Raw genomic sequence first — 18,730 nt, forward strand, 5'->3', positions numbered from 1 at the left:
AAAGGCAGGCGCTAAACCGCTGAGCCACCCAGGGATCCCCTGTGAAGCTTTTTTTAAAAAAAGATTTTTATTTATTTATTCATGGAAGACACAGAGAGAGAATGAGAGACAGAGGCAGAGACACAGGCAGAGGGAGAAGCAGGCTCCAAGCAGGGAGCCCAACGTGGGACTCGATCTCAGGTCTCCAGGATCACGCCCCAGGCTGAAGGCAGCGCTAAACCACTGAGCCACCCAGGGATCCCCCTGTTGTGAAGCTTTTGCCCTATATTTTCCTCTAAGATTTTATTTATTTATTTATTTATTTATTTATTTATTTATTTAATTTTAAAGATTTTATTTATTCATAGAGAGAGAGAGAGAGAGGCGCAGAGACACAGGCAGAGGGAGAAGCAGGCTCCATGCAGGGAGCCCGACGTGGGATTCGATCCCTAGTCTCCAGGGTCACACTCCAGGCTGCAGGTGGAGCTAAACCGCTTCATCACGGGGGCTGCCCCTAGTTTTATTTATTTTTTAAACAAATATGCAAACTATTTTTAAAATATCTTTTTTAGTTATTCATGAGAGACACAGAGACACAGGCAGAGGGAGAGGGAGAAGCAGGCTCTTTGGAGAACCTGATGCAGGACTCGATCCCAGGATTCGAGGATCATGCCCAGAGCCAAAGGCAGATGCTCAACCACTGAGCCACCCAGGCGTCCCAGATTTTTATAGTTTTAAATCTAGAGTTGATTTACATTTGAACCACAATGCAAAATGCCTGAGTGTCCCCTCCTGGGAGGTTATAAGTCAAATACTGTTGATGCAAAAAGAGATTACTGCACACCGTAGAGTTAAACAATCTATAGTAATAGATGGCATTAAACTGCTAATAATTGTAATTTTAAGAGCAATATCTGGTATGGAGGAACCTCAAAAAAATATAAGTATTACATGATCCAGTAATCCCACTTCTGGGTATATATCCTAAAGAATTGAAAGCAGGGCCTTAAAGAGACAGTGGCATATCCACAAATTATTCACTATAGCCAAGATGCAGGAGAACCCAATGCCTGTCGATGGATAAAAAAATGTGATGTATTAGTGGTGTATATTATGTGGTACATATGGTAGTATAATAATTAGACTTAGGGAAAGACATCCTAAAAAAAAAAATAATAATAATAATAAAGGGGGCACCTGGCTCAGTCAGTAGAGCATGCAACTCTTGATCTCGCAGTTGTGAGTTCAAGCCCCACAATCGGTGTAGAGCTTACTTTAGAAAAAAAAAGGGGGGGGGAGGGAAATACTGTTGCATGCTAGAAATGGATGAACCTAAGGACATTATGTTAAACAAAGGACAAATAGTGCACGACTCCACTTACATGAGATAACTAAAGTAATCAAACTAGGGGCACCTGGCTGGCTCAGTCAGAGGAGCAGGCCACTCTTGATCTTGGCATTGTGAGTTCGAGTCCCACATTGAGTATAGAGAGTACTTAAAAATAAAATCTTAAAAAGTCTAACAGGAAGTAGAGTGGTGGTTACCAGGGGCTGGTGGGAAGGAGAAACGAGCTGTTGTTTGATGGGTATAGAGTCTCAGTATCGCATGAAAAGGTTCTGGATATCTGCTGTCCAACACTGCCAATATCCCTAACACTACTGAACTACACACTTAAAAGTGATAAACATTGTATGTTTTTTTAACCACATTTTTTAAAAAGAATCAATCAATATTAGCAGTAATTGAACACTCTGACCAACACAATCCTGCCCTGATGGTGCCTTTTCCAAAGCTCCTGGAATTCCAAGGTCTGAAGGGTAGGCTCCCTGGGAACTCTGTATCCAGTGGCTGCCGGACTGCTTAGAATTCCAAATCCCCAGCCTCAGGCAACTCCACTGGCATCCTATTTTTAGTTTATGAAGATCAAAATTGCTCTTAACTCACTTGGTAGGGTACAGATAGGAAGAGGCCTTTCAGACCTCACAGTTTACTTGTGGAAACTGAAAAAAAGAACTTGCATTTGAGGGTCCGTTGGTGCCCTCCACCACTGCAAGCCTTCGGAATCACCCTGTGGGCAGGTACCTTGGGCCAGGCTACCCTCTGCTACAGGCTTCTGAAACTTTCGCAGCAGTCATTTGCATTCCTCAGATCAAAGTCCCTTTTCCAGACACGCCTGAGCAGGTGTTCAGCTGCCTGTTCTCAAGCAGAGAGCTTATTCTGGAATCACGGAGTACATTTTCAAAGTGAAGAGAAGTGCTTGTGGAATGAATGGCCCCAGATGGAATGAAGCTGTAGTTTTTTCTTCCTGAGTTGCTTGGGGCCTAAGTCAGCGGACAGTGAGGCACAAGTGCTATTAAAGGTATCCTCCACGGGCACCTGGGTGGCTTAGTGGTTGAGCGGCTGCCTTTGGCTCAGGTTGTCTTCCCCGGGTTGTGGGATCGAGTCCCCACATCAGGCTCCTGTGGGGAGCCTGCGTCTCCCTCTGCCTATGTCTCTGTCTCTGTGTCTCATGAATAAATAAATAAAAATTTAAACAAAAATAAAAATAAAGGTATCTTCCATTTCCCTCACTTTTCTCCCTTTCCATTCATCTGTAAATCATCCTTAGTTTCCTGGCAGGTGTCACTCCTACCCCAAGGCGCCCAAGGCCTGCAGCCAAGACATGCCCTAATGCGGGGATGCTGCAGGCCCCACTGCGGTCATCGGTCATCGAGCCCACCTGGCCTAAGCAGGAGGGGTGAGGGGGACGGGCACCGCCGCAGGGATGCGCATCAGGCCTGAGCTCCCCCCTCCCCTTCTTTCCCCCGGGGCCGCCCGCTGTGTGTGTGACCGCGGCCAGCGGCTCCTCTGTCCGGAGCACGGTCCGCGTCCACTTCTGCCTCCCTCTCCGCCCGGAAGAGGCCACGCCTCGCACGCCGGAGAGCCTACCCAGGAAAACGCCTGACTCCAAAACCGGGACTGTGCCCCCAGCGCCCGCGCGCGCCCCACGGGGTCGGGGGCGGACAGCGCGCCGCACGTGACCTCCCCGCCCGCGCGGCCAGCTCGCCGGCTTCGGGGCGTGGCCTCGCAGGGCGGCCCCGCGGCGATTGGTCGGGGGGCGGGGCCTGGTGGGCCGGAGCGGGCTGCGATTGGCCGGGGGCGTGGCTGGGCGTGGCCGCGGGCGGCCGCGGGCGGGTGGGGCCGGAGGCGGCGGGAGTCGCGGCTGCTGTCGGTGCACCTGAGAGCCGACGCCCTGGCCCTCGAAGCTGCACCCATCGTCGTTCCTGTCGCCATGAGCCGCTTCAAGGTGTCCAAGTTCCGGCACACGGAGGCGCGGCCGTCCCGTCGCGAGGTGAGCCCTGCCCGCGGGTCCCTGCGCCCCCGCCCCTCCCCGCCGGGCCCGGCGCGGGTACCCCGGAGCCCGCCTGCCCCGGGGCGCCCCCTTCAGGCCCGGCCCGGCGGCCCGGCTGTTCGGCGCACCCGGAGGGCAGAGTCCGGGGCTCCCGCGGCCGGGCTCTCTCTGGCCGCTCCGTGAGCGCTGCCGCCCGCGCGCTCGCCCGTCTCGCCCCGGGACCCCCGAAGCGGTGCAGCCGCCCGGCCGAGGCCTGCGGCCTGCGAGGCTGCCTGCCTTCCCGGCTTCCGGTCGGCCTCGCCGCGGAGCCGGGGCTCGGGCGCTGCGGGCCCCCGCTCCGCCCGGATCGGCCCTGCCCGAGGCTGGGCTGCGGGAGAGATGCCTCCGTCTCCCCTGGCGTTGGCGAGTCCGGATGTGTCAGCCCAAGAGCCAGAGCCCCTCAGAAAGAGGCGCGCCCCTCCCCCGGGTTTCCGCCGGCGCTTCCTTCTCGCGCGGCTGGCGCAAGAGCTGCTCTTCTCTTACTGGGGTGATGCTGCCTGCGGCCGGGTGGGGTCTGGGGAAGCCCGAGGAGGCGGGGCCCAGAGTTAGAGCTGAGCCAGGTGTTGGGGGGACCCCTCGGGCCCCTGCAAGGGCAGCCGGCCTGAGGACGGGTGCGCTTCAGAGATGCTGCCAGTCCTGTTCTGCTGCTCCCAATGTTATTGGGCAGGCGTAGGAACTGACCTCCAGTAGCCCCATCAGGAGCAAACGCACAGCAAGCAGGGTAGCCTGGGGCAGAAACCCTGTTTTCATGCTCTGGACGGTATTTCCTCCGTACTTCCGTGTGCTCCGGGAACCACAGCTGTGGACACCGCAGCGCTTTCTTTCCTCTGGGCTGCTTACAGTCTTGTGAGGGAGACATCCAGCAGGCAGACAGCCTGCAAGGGCATGACAAGTTTTAGTAAATGCATTGAAGAATGCGCAAGAAGGGCTGGGCTGGAGATGGAGGTAAATGGCCACGTGGAAGTTAATCTTGATAGAGTGGTCAGGGAAGGCTGTAGGAAGGAGGTGATATTTAAGCCGAGGCCAGAAGAGTGAGAAGCAGCCAACTACAAGAAAAGTGGGGTGGTAAAGAGCCTGGTGGGGGAATAGAAAGTGGGCCAGAGTGGATGGAGGGCAAAGATGGGGAAGTGGGGTGTCAGATGAGTCCAGAGCAGTGCTGCAGAGCCTGAGGGCCACAGGAAGAAGTTGGGTTATTTTTTGAGTGCAGTGGGGAACCATTAAAAGGTTGAAAGCAGGGATCCCTGGGTGGCGCAGCAGTTTGGCGCCTGCCTTTGGCCCAGGATGCGATCCTGGAGACCCGGGATCGAATCCCATGTCGGGCTCCCGGTGCCTGGAGCCTGCTTCTCCCTCTGCCTATGTCTCTGCCTCTCTCTCTCTCTCTCTCTGTGACTATCATAAATAAATAAAAATTAAAAAATAAATAAATAAAAGGTTGAAAGCAGGGCGGCCTGGGTGGCTCAGCGGTTGGGCACCTGCCTCCAGCTTGGGTCATGATCCCGGGACCCAAGATGGAGTCCCACATCGGGCTTCCTGCATGGAGCCTGCTTCTCCCTCTGCCTATGTCTCTGTCTCTCTCTCTCAGTCTGTGTCTCTCATGAATAACTAAATAAATCTTAAAAAAAAAAAAAAAGGTTGAAAGCAAAGCAAGGGGTGGAGAAGGTGCTCAGATTCACATTAATACTGTCTTTCTGAGTGTAGTAAGCACTCCTGGAATGGATCTGGGGTATACTCAATGGGCATTGGGGCTTGTCCCAGGTGGGTCTTAGTCCAGCAAAGTAAACAGATAAGCATGAGACCAGAGATTACAGATAGAGCTTTAGACAGTTTAGGTCAGTGAGATGGGAGGGGGGCGGGGAATGACACACAGGTGATCTGTTCTCCTTTTCTTTCTTTCTTGCTTTCTTTCTTCTTTTTTTTTTAATTTATTTATGATAGTCATAGTCACAGAGAGAGAGAGAGAGAGAGGCAGAGACACAGGCAGAGGGAGAAGCAGGCTCCATGCACCGGGAGCCCGACGTGGGATTCGATCCCGGGTCTCCAGGATCGCGCCCTGGGCCAAAGGCAGGCGCCAAACCGCTGCGCCACCCAGGGATCCCTCTTTTTTTTTTTTTTAAGATTTTATTTATTCATTCATGAGAGACATAGGCAGAGGGAGAAGCAGGCTCCCTGTGGGGAGCTCAATGTGGGACTCGATCCCAGGACCCCGGGGTCATGCCCTGAGCCGAACGCAGACGCCCAACCACTGAGCCACCAGGCGTCCCTGTTCTCCTTTTCAAAGATATTTCCTGTCACTCTATTTGTACAGTAAACACGAAATAATGCAAGATAATATTGTTCTACCCTCCACAGGTGAACACTTAAATAGAAACTTGCACGTGGTGGGCGGTTTCCAGTGCCCAGTTGCATGGGCCAGGAAACAAGGGTGTTCAGTTGTCATGCCACAGGGAGGAGTGTCACACAGTGCTTTGATACCAACAGAAAACATTTGGACCTTGCTGATCTTAGTTTCAAAAAAGTGGCCCCTTGCCTCTCAGTATGTGGGGATGTTAACATTATTGCCTTTTCTCAGGGGTGCATCATTTACCTTTCTGTGGGACTCTGTGGAGAGTCCTTGATTTGAAGTTGAATGTTTTTTTCTGGGGCTTACAGGACGCCCCTGTATTTGGTGGAGGCTTCAGCAAGGCCCTGGAGGAAGCTGAATCTGTCTTCTCTCTTACGTGCTCACTTCTGCTTTCTCTGCTTCTCTCTCTCCCTCTTAACAGAATCACCCTGTGGTCTCTTGACTTCATTTATCCTGAGCTTCTTCTGACAGTCATCTCTTCCTTATTAAATCAGAGAACTGATTAAAAGGCCATATTACCCCCCCTTATGACTTAGGTTATTTCAATAATATTTTGCATATTCTGAGGGAGTACATAAGTGGAGACAGGGTCAGATCCAAAAAAAAAAATGGATTTCTAATGGTGCAGCCTTAAGGTAAAGTTCTTTGGATTATAACGCAGCCCCTGGTTTAGTTATGGGCAGAGACCTGGCTGTCACAATTCTTATTCTTTATTTTCAGGCCTGGATCAGTGACATTCGAGCAGGAACAACAGCCTCATGTGGGAACCATATCAAATCCAGCTGCCACTTGATTGCATTTAACTCTGACCGTCCAGGTAGGGAGGTGGACATGGATGTGGAGATTCAGAAATTGTCACCCTAATTTGGATAAGGGAGAAGGGCAGGCTCATTGCAGGCCAGAGGCTTGGAGCATCCTCGTGGGGCTTAGAGGTCGGCATCATTGTACAGTAATCAGATTGATTTTAATTCGAGCATGTGTGTAAACTTTATATAAACCACGCTAAAAAAAAAAAAAAAAAAAAACGCTAGCTGTGTTTTTTGTTTGTTTGTTTTTGTTTTTGTTTTTTTTTAAGATTTTACTTATTTGGGCAGCCTGGGTGGCTCAGCGATTTAGCACTGCCTACAGCCCAGGGCGTGATCCTGGAGACCTGGGATCGAGTCCCACGTTGGGCTTCCTGCATGGAGCCTGCTTCTCCCTCTGCATGTGTCTCTGCTTCTCTCTCTCTGTGTCTCTCATGAATAAATAAATAAAATCTTAAAAAAAAAAAAAAGATTGTACTTATTTACTTGAGAGAGAGAGACCACATGAGTGGGAAGGGCAGAGGGAGAGGGAGACTCTCCAGCAAGGCTCCACACTGAGCGTGGAGCCTGACATGGGGCTCAATCCCAGGTCCCTGAGCTCATGACCTGAGCTGATATTGAGAGTCAGACGCTTAACTGATAGCCACCCAGGCACCCCTGGCTATGGTTTTTAGAGGAGGCCAGGACACAAGGATAGGATTGTCCCCTTTGTTTTCAGCTGTCCTCATCTGGGAGTCTGGATTGGCTGGAGTCCACAGGAACACCAAGATTTGAAAAGCATCCTGTGTGTGTTGGGACTTTTTTGGTTGCTAGTGATAAATCGGGCCTTAAACTGACTTAAACAAAACTCAGATACTTCTTTGGCTGGTATAAGTAAGAAGTCCAAAAGCTTTAGGCAGAGCTGTATCCGGACGCTCACATGTGCCATCAGCCTTGAGCTGTGTGCTGTCCTTCAGCTCTGCTGTCCTTTCTCAAGTAAGAGAAATGGGAAAAATGGTAATTGGTGGTCCTAGGCTGACCTCATATGACCCACTATGCCAAAAAGAGACCACCTTTTTCTCTAATATCTTCCATACATCTTCTGTCACAGAAGATTCTCATATGGGTTAAGAAAATAATCTTGGACCAATCACTATGTGATTGGTGGAGACTCTGGGGAGGTCCAAGACTGAGCTTTTGGGTCTTGTGTCCTCTGGGAGCCCTGGGCAACAGATGGTTCCCATTAGGACTGAAGTCAGAGCCCCTGTGTTTGCTTGACAGGTGTGCTGGGCATTGTGCCTCTGGAGAGCCAAGGAGAGGACAAGAGACAGGTGACCTATCTCGGCTGCCATTCGGGTGAGTGGAGACTGGACCGAGGAAGTCTAGAACTTGCTCCTCCCTCCCCGGGTGCAGGGATTCGTACGCATCTGGTGCCATAGCCCCATGGTTTGCCAGGTTCCTCCTGCTGTCCTCACTATGCATTCGTGCAGATGGTGTCCATATTGGAAGGCTGGGTCCTGGTTGAGAATTCCGCTGGGGCAAAGAGAGGGGAAGTTGAGTGCTTCAGGTTGTCCAGGTGAGAGGAAGGGGATGTGTGCTGGCCAGCACCAGGTTCCAGGCTGATGCTGGCTCCCTGTCACTGTGGAGGACCCAACCTTATGCGGTTCTCAGCCCTGCAGACCCCAGCAGACCACCCCTCACCCACCAGGCCCCCTCTCCAGCCAGGCTGCTTAGTGTCTTCAAGGGGAGGCCTGGCTGGGCTTTGGGGCTGGAGACGGGCCCTCACAAAGAGAGCTTTTGTGTGCTGCAGCTGCTTCTGGGGGCGCCCGGCAGCCTGCCTGGCAGCCTGCCCACTCTTTGGGAACAGCTCGCTCTCCCTGGGCTGTGGCAGCACGGACCCAGCTGCCTCCTGTCTTCGTGTCCAGCTGCTGTGGCTGTGGGCCAGCCCCTCTGGCTTGCATTCCTGGCCGCCTCTTGGGTGGCCTTGGGTGAGGGAAGGGGCTGAGTCTTGGTCCCCGGTCTGGGTGTGCAGCTCAGTGTTGGGGTCCAGGTGATGCGAACAGCAGCTGATAAAGGAACAGTGGTGAACATCGGGCAGGAGCTCTCCATGTGCTGAGAATGTTGTCTGTGTTTTCTCATCTAATTCTTTCTTAAAGCCTTTTACAAGTTTATTGAGGCATCGTTTATGAACCATTAGCGGACTTGTTTTAAGTGAAGAATTTGATGACTCTTAGGGAAGCTACAGAGTTGGGTATCCACAACCCAATTTTAGAACGTTTCCTCAGAGGATCCTTGTGCCCCTTTGCAGTTAATCCATTTCCACCTCTGGCACCAAAGCCTCAGGCACCCATTGATCTACTTTCTGCCTCTGCTGCCAGGGTCTGCAAGCTACTGTCATGGCCAAATCTGGCCTGCTGCCTGTCTTTGTAAATAGCATTTTGGAGGCACAGCCATGCTTCTTCATTGACATTCAGCCCGTGACTGCTTTCTCCCAGCAACTACAGTCAAAGAGTTGTGACAGAAACCGTATGGCCATTAAACCCTAAAGTACTTACTGTCTCACTCTTCACAGAAAATGTTTGCCAGCTTCTGATCCATTGCCTGGCCATTTCTGGACATTTTGCAGAAATGGAATTATACTACACATAGTCTTTCAAATCTGGCATCTTTCACTTACCATAATGGTTTGAGATTTAGTCCCATGTACAGCCCACAGGCAGGGTGGCAGGAGCTCCAGGAGTCCAGGTCAGGGCTGTCCCAGGGCGTGCCTGTCTTCATCTGCCCCTTCCCTTCCCTTCCCTTCCCTTCCCTTCCCTTCCCTTCCCTTCCCTTCCCCTCCCCTCCCCTCCCCTCCCCTCCCCTCCCCTCCCCTTCCCTCCCCTTCCCTTCCCTCCAGGATGGCCAGTCTGGTTCTGCCCTGAGAGGAAAATATACCTGCTTGACCCCCTCCGAGGAGGCAGGCAGCAGGGATAATCACTATGCTCCTTGCTCTGGTGATGTAAGCCTGGCCATCATGCTCACAACTCCCTGCCACCCCCCCCACACACACTGAGCCCTGACCTCCTTCACCCCCTGGTGGTTTCAGGAAACAGGTTTCCTCTTTCTCTAGGCTGTGGCTCACTCTGTGTGCCCTTGTCTCCCTCTCCTGGCCTTCCAGAGCTGAGCAGTTCAGATTCTTGGGTTGTGAAGAACTGAGACCAAGTCCAGATGTCTTTAGCCAAAAGGGGATTTATAGGAGAGCTTCCAGAGCTGAAGGCCTGGGGAGTTTCCAAATCCAAAGGAGCAGCTGGACATGCAGGCCTTAGGAAGGTCCTGGCATGGGAGCTGACGGCTTCCTCCCAGCTGGCTGCCCTCCACCCAGGCCAGTCCCTGAGGTGCCGTGTCACTAGGCACTTCCAATTCCTGCTTTAATTCCCCTAAGAGAGAATTCCCTCTAAGGCAGGGGTCAGGTACACTTAGGCCTGAGTGTCAGCCCTGGTGGGGATTTGAGGGGGAGAACTCCTAGCTTGGCTGTGTCACCCAAACGCCTGCTTCCCTGTTGTCCTAACCTGTTCTAGTCCTTCATACTCCCCAGGGCTCACCGTGCTTCCTCTATGAAGCTGCCCTGAGCCCTGACCTTGGAGTCCTCATGGTCGGCCTACCTCTTAACACATCTGCAGAGATGTCTGTGTGTGTGTGTGTCTCCTTATGTGGGTGCTGAGGGTCTGTTAGGGCTGGGTGGCATTTGTCCAGTTTGTGAACCCTTCGTGGGTCCAGAGCAGGCCTGGCACTTGCATTCATTCACACATTTGCATGCCAGGTCCTGCATTGGGCTCTGGATTTTGGGCAAATTCAGGTGCTTGGTAATTTGAGGAGCTTCCTGCCTCTCACTGTGCTGACTTCCCGATGCCAGGGCCTTTGTGTGTCACAGGCAGGGATTTCCAGAAGTGCCTTTCCTTGTGGACTTTCAGACTGCCACTGTGTAGGCAGTTATCCCCACCTCTGAAATCCTGGGCTGTGGTTCTGCACCTTGGGGAGATAGGATATTGGGCTGGAAAACAAAGTTCTGGTGAGTTCTTGCCAGGCCTGTGTCAGCTGTTCCTCTCCCACAGACCTGGTCACGGACTTGGACTTCTCTCCCTTTGATGACTTCCTCCTGGCCACGGGCTCAGCCGACAGGACGGTGAGTGGAGCTGCTGGACGAGCTGCTCAATGTCCCTCCCACTGCCCTCCACCCAGGCCTCCAGAGCCAGGCTAGCCCAGATTCTCTGTTCCTCGGCCCACACTGGCTCCCCTGTGGTCCAGACTTGCTGTTCTACTGTTTGGCTACCTGCGGAGAGCAGGGCTGGGGTGGTGTGGGATGCTGGAGGAGATGGAGCAGAGCTCCCATCCTGTGGCTGCGCTCCCCTCCCCCCTAATTACACCCCTCAATCCTGGGCTGCGTTACCCTGCCTTTCCTCACGTGGAATACACAGCCCCCATGCCCAAGTATAACACCTGGGGCTGGGGCAGCCCAGGGCTCACGGCCTTGCTTTTTCCCCATAGGTGAAACTGTGGCGACTGCCCGCCTCTGGCCAGGCACTGCCCTCGGTGCCCGGGCTGGTGCTGGGCCCTGAGCCGGTCCAGGTGGAGGTGCTGCACTTCCATCCCACTGCGGACGGTGTCCTGGCGAGTGCAGCGGGCATGGCTGTGAAGGTCTGGGATGTAGCCAAGCATCAGGCCCTCACAGGTACAGGCTGCACTGGCCACCCCTCCCTGGGCAGCCCCCGTCTGGACGGCGCTCCTTTTCTTTGTGTTTTCCATAACGTGAATTTTAAAACACGCGTTCAAGTCTTACGTGTACGTGGTATGAAAGGTTGTAAGATTCTAGCTTAACTGACTACAGACGCTGCATCCCTGCCCACTTCCTGTAGGCATCTGTTGTCGTTTCGTGAAGTTGTTTTTCCTCCGTATGTCTAAGTACCTTCCTTATACTGTTATTTCTTGAGTTGTATGTCACTTCGGTTTTGAAAACAAACTTCTGGCTGCCTTTCTGCCAGACGAGGATTTTGCTCTCTTGCAGCCCCTCCCCCAGGCTTCTCCTGTCATTTTCATGACTGAGTCTGTCTTAGTGTGTTCCAAGTCTGGCTGCTCCAACCCACACCCACATCTGGGCGGCTTACAAACAACAGGAATTCATTGCTCGTGGTTCGGAAGCCTGGACCTCCAAGGTCAGGGTGCTGGCAGATTTAGTGCTTGGTGACAGCCTCTTTCCCGGGTCACAGATGGCTGTCCTGGAGCTGTGTCCTCACGTGGCAGGAGGGACAAAGGAGCTCTCTGGGCCTGATCAGCATCCTGAGGCTTCAACCTCATGACCTAATCACCTCCCAGAGGCCCCGCCTCTAGACACCATCACAGTGGGAGTGAGACTTCAACATGTGGGGGGCACAGACATTCAGACCACACATAGTTGGTGACAGCTTTGGGTCAGATTCCTCAGTGAATGGTTATGACCCTGTGACCCACGTGGAGCCCTGATGTTCTGTGGTGACGTCACAGGGTCTTTTCTACCAAGGCCCTGACACGTTCACCTGATTTTTAGGGCTAAAACACGAGGCTCCGAGAGTTGAAGCATGACCTTATCTCATAGGGCCATCCAGAACATCCAGGGTGGGCCAGGCTCACCGAAGTGAGGTCCCCACCTCTGGGGCTGGGACCAAGAGGCCAACCGAGGGCCTTCAGTAGTGTGAGCTACCCACAGAGAGCTCCTGGTGCCTTCAAGGAGACTGGCCTGAGCTTTCCAGCAGAGGTGAGGGTCACCTGTCATTAGGTGGTCACCCAGCTGTAACTGCTGTGTCTCAAGCCCTCTCAGGCCTGGCACTGTGCTGAGGGCATGCTGCTCCCCTCAGCATATCAGTTCCACCGGGCAGCACTGCCATTCTCCTGTCACAGATGAGGTTAAACCATTGGGCCCTGGCTGCAGAGCAGGTGGGCACAGGGCTGGGGTGAATCCTAGGCTTGTAAGCCTGGGCAAAGTGGTCATCTGCTGCTGTGGAGCAGATTATTACAGAACGTAGAGGCTTAAAACAATTATGAGCATTTATCACATCATCACTTCTGAGGGTCAGAGATTTGGGAGCTGCTTTGCTGGGTGGTTCTGGCTCAGTGTTGTGAGGCTGCTTCCTCACCTGAAGAATTGACTGGGGCAGGAGGCTCAACTTCTCAAAGGGTTGGCAGACACAGACATGCCTCAGTCCCTGCATGGGGCCTCTGCCTGAGTGCCCCCCTTATCCCCCATCTCCCCACAGCTTGGCCTCTGTCTGCCTCCCTGGACCATCCACAGGGGAAGGAGCAGGGAAGAAGGGCAGTGACTTTTCTGGCCCAACGTTGGAAGTCACATGCCCCCACTTACACCAGACTCTGTTAGAAACAAGTTACTCAGTTCTCACACTCAAGAGGAGGTGAGTTAGGCTCTGCATTCTGTGCATTAGATCCCTAGGGCTGCTGTAATGAAGCACCACAAGCTCCATGGCTTCAAATAACAGAAACTTGCTGTCTCACAGCCTGGAGGAGATCAGAAGTCTGAAACCAGGTGTTGGGATGGAGCTGGGACCTTCTGAGGGACTTGAGGGAGCCTGTTCCAGGCCTCGCTCCTCACTCCTGAAGCCCCAGGTGTCCCTTGGCTTGTACATGGTGTCTTCTTCGTGTCTTCACATCATCTATTTTCTTTGCACATCTGACTCTGTGTCCGAACTCCCCTTTTCATAAGGACTAGTCCTACTTGGCTAGGACCCACCCTAACTGTATCAGGTTAAGTTGATCTACGAAGACCCTATTTCCAAATAATGTTATAGAACGGGTGCTGAGGATTAGGGTGACAGCATCTTTTTGTTTTTAAGTTTATTTATTTTTAAGTAATCTCTATTCCCGTTGTGGGGCTCAAACTCATGACCCCAAGATCAAGAAGTCACATGCTTTTCCGACATTGCCGGCCACGCATCCCAGCATCTTTTTTGCAGAGAGACAATTTTTTTTTTTTTTTTTTTTTTTTTGCAGAGAGACAATTCAACCTATAATAGGATGAGCATCAAATAATTTGTGAACGTGTTTTTTTTTTTTTAATTTTTGTTTGTTTTTTAACTCATGAGAGAAAAAGAGTTAGAGGCAGAGGGGGAAGCAGGTTCCCCGCTGAGCAGGGAACCTGACGTGAGACTCAATCCCAGCACCCTGGGATCATGACCTGAGCCAAAGGCAGATGCTTCACAGACTGAGCCATCCAGGTGCCCCGTGGACATGTTTTAAAACTGTCACACTGGGGGGAGGAGCAGGGATGGCCCTTGCAGAGGCCTATGGTGGGAATGTGTGTGGCTCAGCCATGGGCTGGTGTGACTCAGTTGGGGTGTGTTGGTGAGTGACTGGGGGTAAGCCTGGGTGGGAAGTGAGCCAGGCTGAGCAAGAAGCAGGGAGCCTCAGAAGACTTGAGTAGAAGCATGGCCTGATGAAGGCAGGGCTAAAGGAAGGAGTCCGGCTGTAGTGCAGCATGTCTGGAAGGAGACGCTGCCCTTGGTCCTCCTGCCAGAGACAGACACTTGCAGCTACTGCCACTGTCCTGGGCATTACCCCAAGCCCCAAGCCGGGCCTTCCTGCGCCCATTTCCCTGGTGCCCCCACTGCCCAGGATAGGGTGGGGAGACCCTGGACCCCCTCCTGACCTTGGCTGCTTCTCTACAGAGCTGGCGGCCCATGGGGACCTAGTGCAGGCTGCCGTCTGGAGCCGGGACGGAGCTCTGCTGGGCACAATATGCAAGGTAAGCAGCTGGGCCCTGAGCCTTGGGTAAGTGCCTACAGTAGGGACTGAGATGTGCCCGGCTCTGTGCAGGGCTCTGGTGCTGAGGAGCGCATGGCCCTGGCTGTCCTCACACTTTCTGCTTCACACCTGCATCTGGAAGCCCCTACACCCCCTCAGTACCAGGGTATTGGGACCCTATTAGGGCTTCAAGTTAAGCCCCATGCTAGCACCCCTGGGCTCCGGTTTGTGTATTCAGCTCCCCTCCGTCCTCAGCCAGCCTCATCCTTTGTGCTTCGTTCATACTACTGTCCTTTCTGGAGGTTGTGTTGAGCAACGCCCCTTACACGGGGCATTGTGCTGCCCCTACATTCAGTTGGCAGGCCTCAGGTCCTCCCTAATGCCAGGCCCTATGCTCACCTGGTCTCTTGCTGGTGAGAGTAGCCAACATGGGCCAAGGGATCTTACAGATGAAAAGATTAAGTATGAGCTGTGACACGGGTTCTGAGAGGAACATGAGGAGCTCTGAGCTGGTTGAGAGGCCAGGAGGCTTGGCCTCAGGCAGGGGCTCTGAAGGGCGAGTTACTGGGGTTGGGTAGGGAGAACAGGGCAGAGTAGCAACAGATGTGGACCCAGAAGGGGCTGGATGCAGAGAGCAGTGGTGCAAGGCTGGAGTCACATGCACAGGGTTATGCTTGTTACCTTAGAAGTGGCAGGAGTCCTGGGGTCTCTAAAGCCAGGGAGGGGCAGGCTGTGGCATGAGGTGAGCAGATTTGTATTTTGAAAGCTCCCCAGTTGCAGTGTGGACAAAAGCATTGCGGGGATGGGCTGTATCTAGAAGGGAGGGTAAGACACCTCTTGGGGGAGATAGGATCATCCTCAGCCAGGGGTGATACTGAGAGGCTTGAGGGATGGGGAGGGGAGAGCAGGGCGTTGGTGGTGGGCTAGGGTGAGGTTTAGGGGTTCAGGAGGCTGGTTCCTGGGTTGTTGGTTGGAGGGGAAGCCTGCCGTGCAGACAGGGTGCTTCTAAGGATAATTCTAGGCCTGTTGGACTGGAGGGACCTGGGCCTTTGTCCAGTGGAGGCATCAGTTGAGTCCGTGGACAGAAGGTCTGGGCCTGAGTCTGAGCTGGGTAGAAGTGTAGGTGCCATCTGTGTTACAGGGTACCTGCTGGGAGAAATAGGGGTGACCCCAAGTGGGAGAGAAGGGAATGAGGGGAGAGTGGTAGAGTGAGCTCAGAACCTGTGCAGGAGACAAAAGGAGCCACTCTGTGGCAGAAGGGAAGCCGAGACAGGGCTGGAGGTCTATGCCCTGAGCCCAGGGTGACAGGGTCCCCGAGGGAAGTGGCTGGGAACACCAGAAACAATCTGCTGAGCAGTGAATAACTCTTATCTGTTGGATTTGGGGAGATCCATGAGCTTCGGGATCTGTAGGGATGTGCTGCCTCCTGGAGCCACACCTGCAGGATGGGAGGCCATGGGAGCCTGCAAGGACTCCTTTGGGAGCTGGCTGGGGGAGTCAGAGGGCACCAAGGGCTTCTCTGAGGGAGAAAACATGGGGTCTGCATACTTTGAGGATCCTCTTTCCAAATTTCTCTTCTCTGCTTTCTTAGAAGCCCCACTTCCCAGATTTTTTTGTTTTGTTTTTAAAAGATTTTTTACAATTTATTCATGAAAGACACACACACAGAGAGAGAGAGAGAGAGAGAGGCAGAGACACAGGCAGAGGGAGAAACAGGCTCCATGCAGGGAGCCCAATGCGGGACTCGATCCCGGGACTCCAGGATCATGCCCTGGGCTGAAGCCAGGCGCCCAACTGCTGAGCCATCCAGGAATCCCTCCCAGAATTTTTTAAAGATTTATTTTAGGGCAGGCCAGGTGGCTCAGCGGTTTAGCTCTGCCTTCAGCCCAGGGCATGATCCTGGAGACCTGGGATCGAGTCCCACATCGGGCTCCCCACAGGGAGCCTGGTTCTCCCTCTGCTTGTGTCTCTGCCTCCCTCTCTCTCTCTCTCTCTCTCTCTCTGTCTCTCATGAATAAATAAATAAAATCTTAAAAAAAAAAGAGTTGGACACTCAACCAACTGAGCCACCCAGGCTCCCCCCAACTCCAATGTTTTAAATCAGCCTTTTTTCCCCATTTGGTTCATCAAACAGTTGGTTCCAGCCATTGGCATGTGCTCCGGGGTCCACGGGGCTGCCAACCTCCAAGGAGCCCCTGGTGGAGGGCAAGGTGGTCACGTAGTGCAGTGTGGTTCACTTGCTGGGGCTCCACGCTGGTGAGCACAGCTTCCTAGGGACAGTGAGGTCAGGCCTCCCCTCACTGAGGAGAAGGGGACAGGCATTCTTGGCTGAAGCACCAGCTGGACAGCGTTCTGGGCTGTGACCTCCCCCTCCAATGAGAAGCCCTCTGTGCCCTTCATTTCCACACCCTTCGCTGCTGTGTGAGGAGGTGCAGAGGAGGAGACATGGAGGGAGGGAAGGAGGAAGGTGGAAGGAGATGCTCACGGGAAGTTCTTACTTTATGGTGATCAAGGTATAGTAGTTTGTGCTTGTTTTAAAAATTTGGGAAAGCAGTAGAAAAGTAAAGAAAAAAAATCACCTGTGATCCTCCCACCCAGGGACCATACCAGTCACTATTTTGACATCTTTCTCTCTGAGCTTTTCCTTTCTTTCTTTCTTCTCTCTTTCTCTGTATGTGGAGATCATGCTTTCCAGGTTATTCTACTCTCCATTTTCTATTCAGCACGATAAATATTTTTTCCAGTTTATCAGTAACTGAACAATGTACAGAATATTTTATCATATAAATTTACCAGTGTAATTTAAAAAAAAAGAGTTTATTTATTTATTCATGAGAGAGGCAGAGACACAGGCAGAGGGAGAAGCAGGCTCCACGCAGGGAGCCGGATGCGGAACTATCCCGGGTTTCCAGGATCAGGCCCTGGGCTGAAGGCAGCACCAAACCGCTGAGCCACCCGGGCTGCCCACCAGTGTACGTTTTAGATAACTTGTAACAACTGAATATATTTGTATACAGATTTTGTTTCTTTTTTTGTTTTGTTTTGCTTTTTGTTTTTTGTTGTCAATGTGACTTAGCTTAGAGCAACTTCCATGAAGGACGAGATAGTAAGATAGTAAATACTTTGGGTTTTGCAGGCCACACTGTCTCTGTCGGTGCCACCTTGTAACAAGGAAGCAGCCACAGACAAAATGTAAGTGGGTGGGTGTGTCCACGTGGCAGTAAAACTATATTTGCTGAATCATGTCTCAAGTTGAATTTGGCTGATTTGGCCTGTGGGCTTTAGCTTGCTCAACCCTGATCTAGATTTTTACAAGGGATGTTGCTAGCTTCTAGGTTTGAAGGTTTGTAAGGTGGTTGATAGATTTTAGCAGCTGTTTTCTAGAGGAGTAATGGCAGCTCCCCTGGAGGTTGTGGTTTCTAGGCTGGGCTTTGGGAGGAGATTTGTGTGTAGATGAGCAGTCTGGTCCTAGCCTGCTGCTCCTCCCCTGAAAAATAAGGGCAGTAGGAGTATTGGTTCCAGAGGTGAAAGTCCTGGCCATTGAGGCAGGGCCCAAGCTCTGAGCTGCCTGTCCTTCTCTGGCCTTACAGCCCTGGTAGGTACCTGAAGGGATCAGATCTGCAGCCCCATGATAGCTGGTGGCTGTGGTAGGGGGGTGGAAGGAAGGTGCATTGGTTTCCCCAATGGGAGAGCAGCCCCAAGTGGATGACGGCAGCATCCTCACAGGAGGGGCAGGTGTATGAATGTTCTGTATGAATGTTCTGAGCGGGGACTGGTGGCCTTAGTGGCCCTTGTACAGGCCAGCCTGTGTGGGGCATGGCCCTGGAGAGGGAGGAAGGAAGCTAGCTGTGGGGCTCAGGGCAAGCTGGGGCCACCTCTGTTAGAGCTCTCTCTAGCTGCAAGGCCAGACTGCTGACCGGTGAAGGGGGGTTCCCAGCAACTGCCTACCTCTGGCCTGCAGGTATGACCTGGATGGCCCTTCACCTAAGAGCTGCAGCTTCCAGCTCCAGTCCAGGCTGTAGCCTGGAGAGATGTGGCTCCTCTGGGTCTTGTATTTTCTGTTCCCTGTCCCTCACCCCAGAACCAGGTAGGATGTCTGAGGTCAGATGTCTAGAGGCTTGACATGGATCCCTTCCCGTGGAGTAGAGAGGCACCATCCTTCCACAGAGCTCATGGCCTAGCATAGTTGATTCTGGTTTTGATGCAGCTACAAAGAGATGGATTAGGATATAGGGATGTTGCCCTGGGTTTCTACCAGTTAGGCAGCCAGGTGAGGAGTGTCAGCAAAAGCAGCTGCAGGCAACTGCAGGCAGAGAGGGAGGTGGGTGGACTGAGGGCGAGTACAAGGCCAAAAGAAAGCAGTGGGCATGGTGTGGGGGGCACAGCATGGGGGTGGGTGGCTGAATGGTGCTGTGGGGTGGGACAGGAGGGGACATGGGGAGACTGTGAGGAGTGTTGCAGCCCCCAGGAGAAAGGGCAGTGCAGGCATCAGG

At 52.9% G+C, this 18,730-nt stretch overlaps 1 protein-coding gene across 4 annotated transcripts in view; it reads left to right on the top strand.

The window, feature by feature from the left end:
- Window positions 1–3,144: 3,144 nt before the first annotated feature.
- The window catches only part of LOC102152446 (coronin-7), a 58,567-nt gene continuing 42,981 nt past the window's right edge, over window positions 3,145–18,730 (top strand). For all 4 annotated transcript variants that reach the window (XM_038540551.1, XM_038540550.1, XM_038540553.1 and 1 more), the window contains exons 1-6: window positions 3,145–3,311; window positions 6,412–6,508; window positions 7,755–7,829; window positions 10,565–10,635; window positions 10,998–11,181; window positions 14,162–14,238. In XM_038540551.1, coding sequence (XP_038396479.1) covers window positions 3,252–3,311; window positions 6,412–6,508; window positions 7,755–7,829; window positions 10,565–10,635; window positions 10,998–11,181; window positions 14,162–14,238 — 564 coding nt within the window. In that variant the 5' untranslated portion in view covers window positions 3,145–3,251. The remainder of the gene's footprint in view (window positions 3,312–6,411; window positions 6,509–7,754; window positions 7,830–10,564; window positions 10,636–10,997; window positions 11,182–14,161; window positions 14,239–18,730) is intronic.

Source organism: Canis lupus, chromosome 6, assembly GCF_011100685.1.
Source record: "Canis lupus familiaris isolate Mischka breed German Shepherd chromosome 6, alternate assembly UU_Cfam_GSD_1.0, whole genome shotgun sequence".
Classification (NCBI taxonomy): Eukaryota; Metazoa; Chordata; class Mammalia; order Carnivora; family Canidae; genus Canis; species Canis lupus.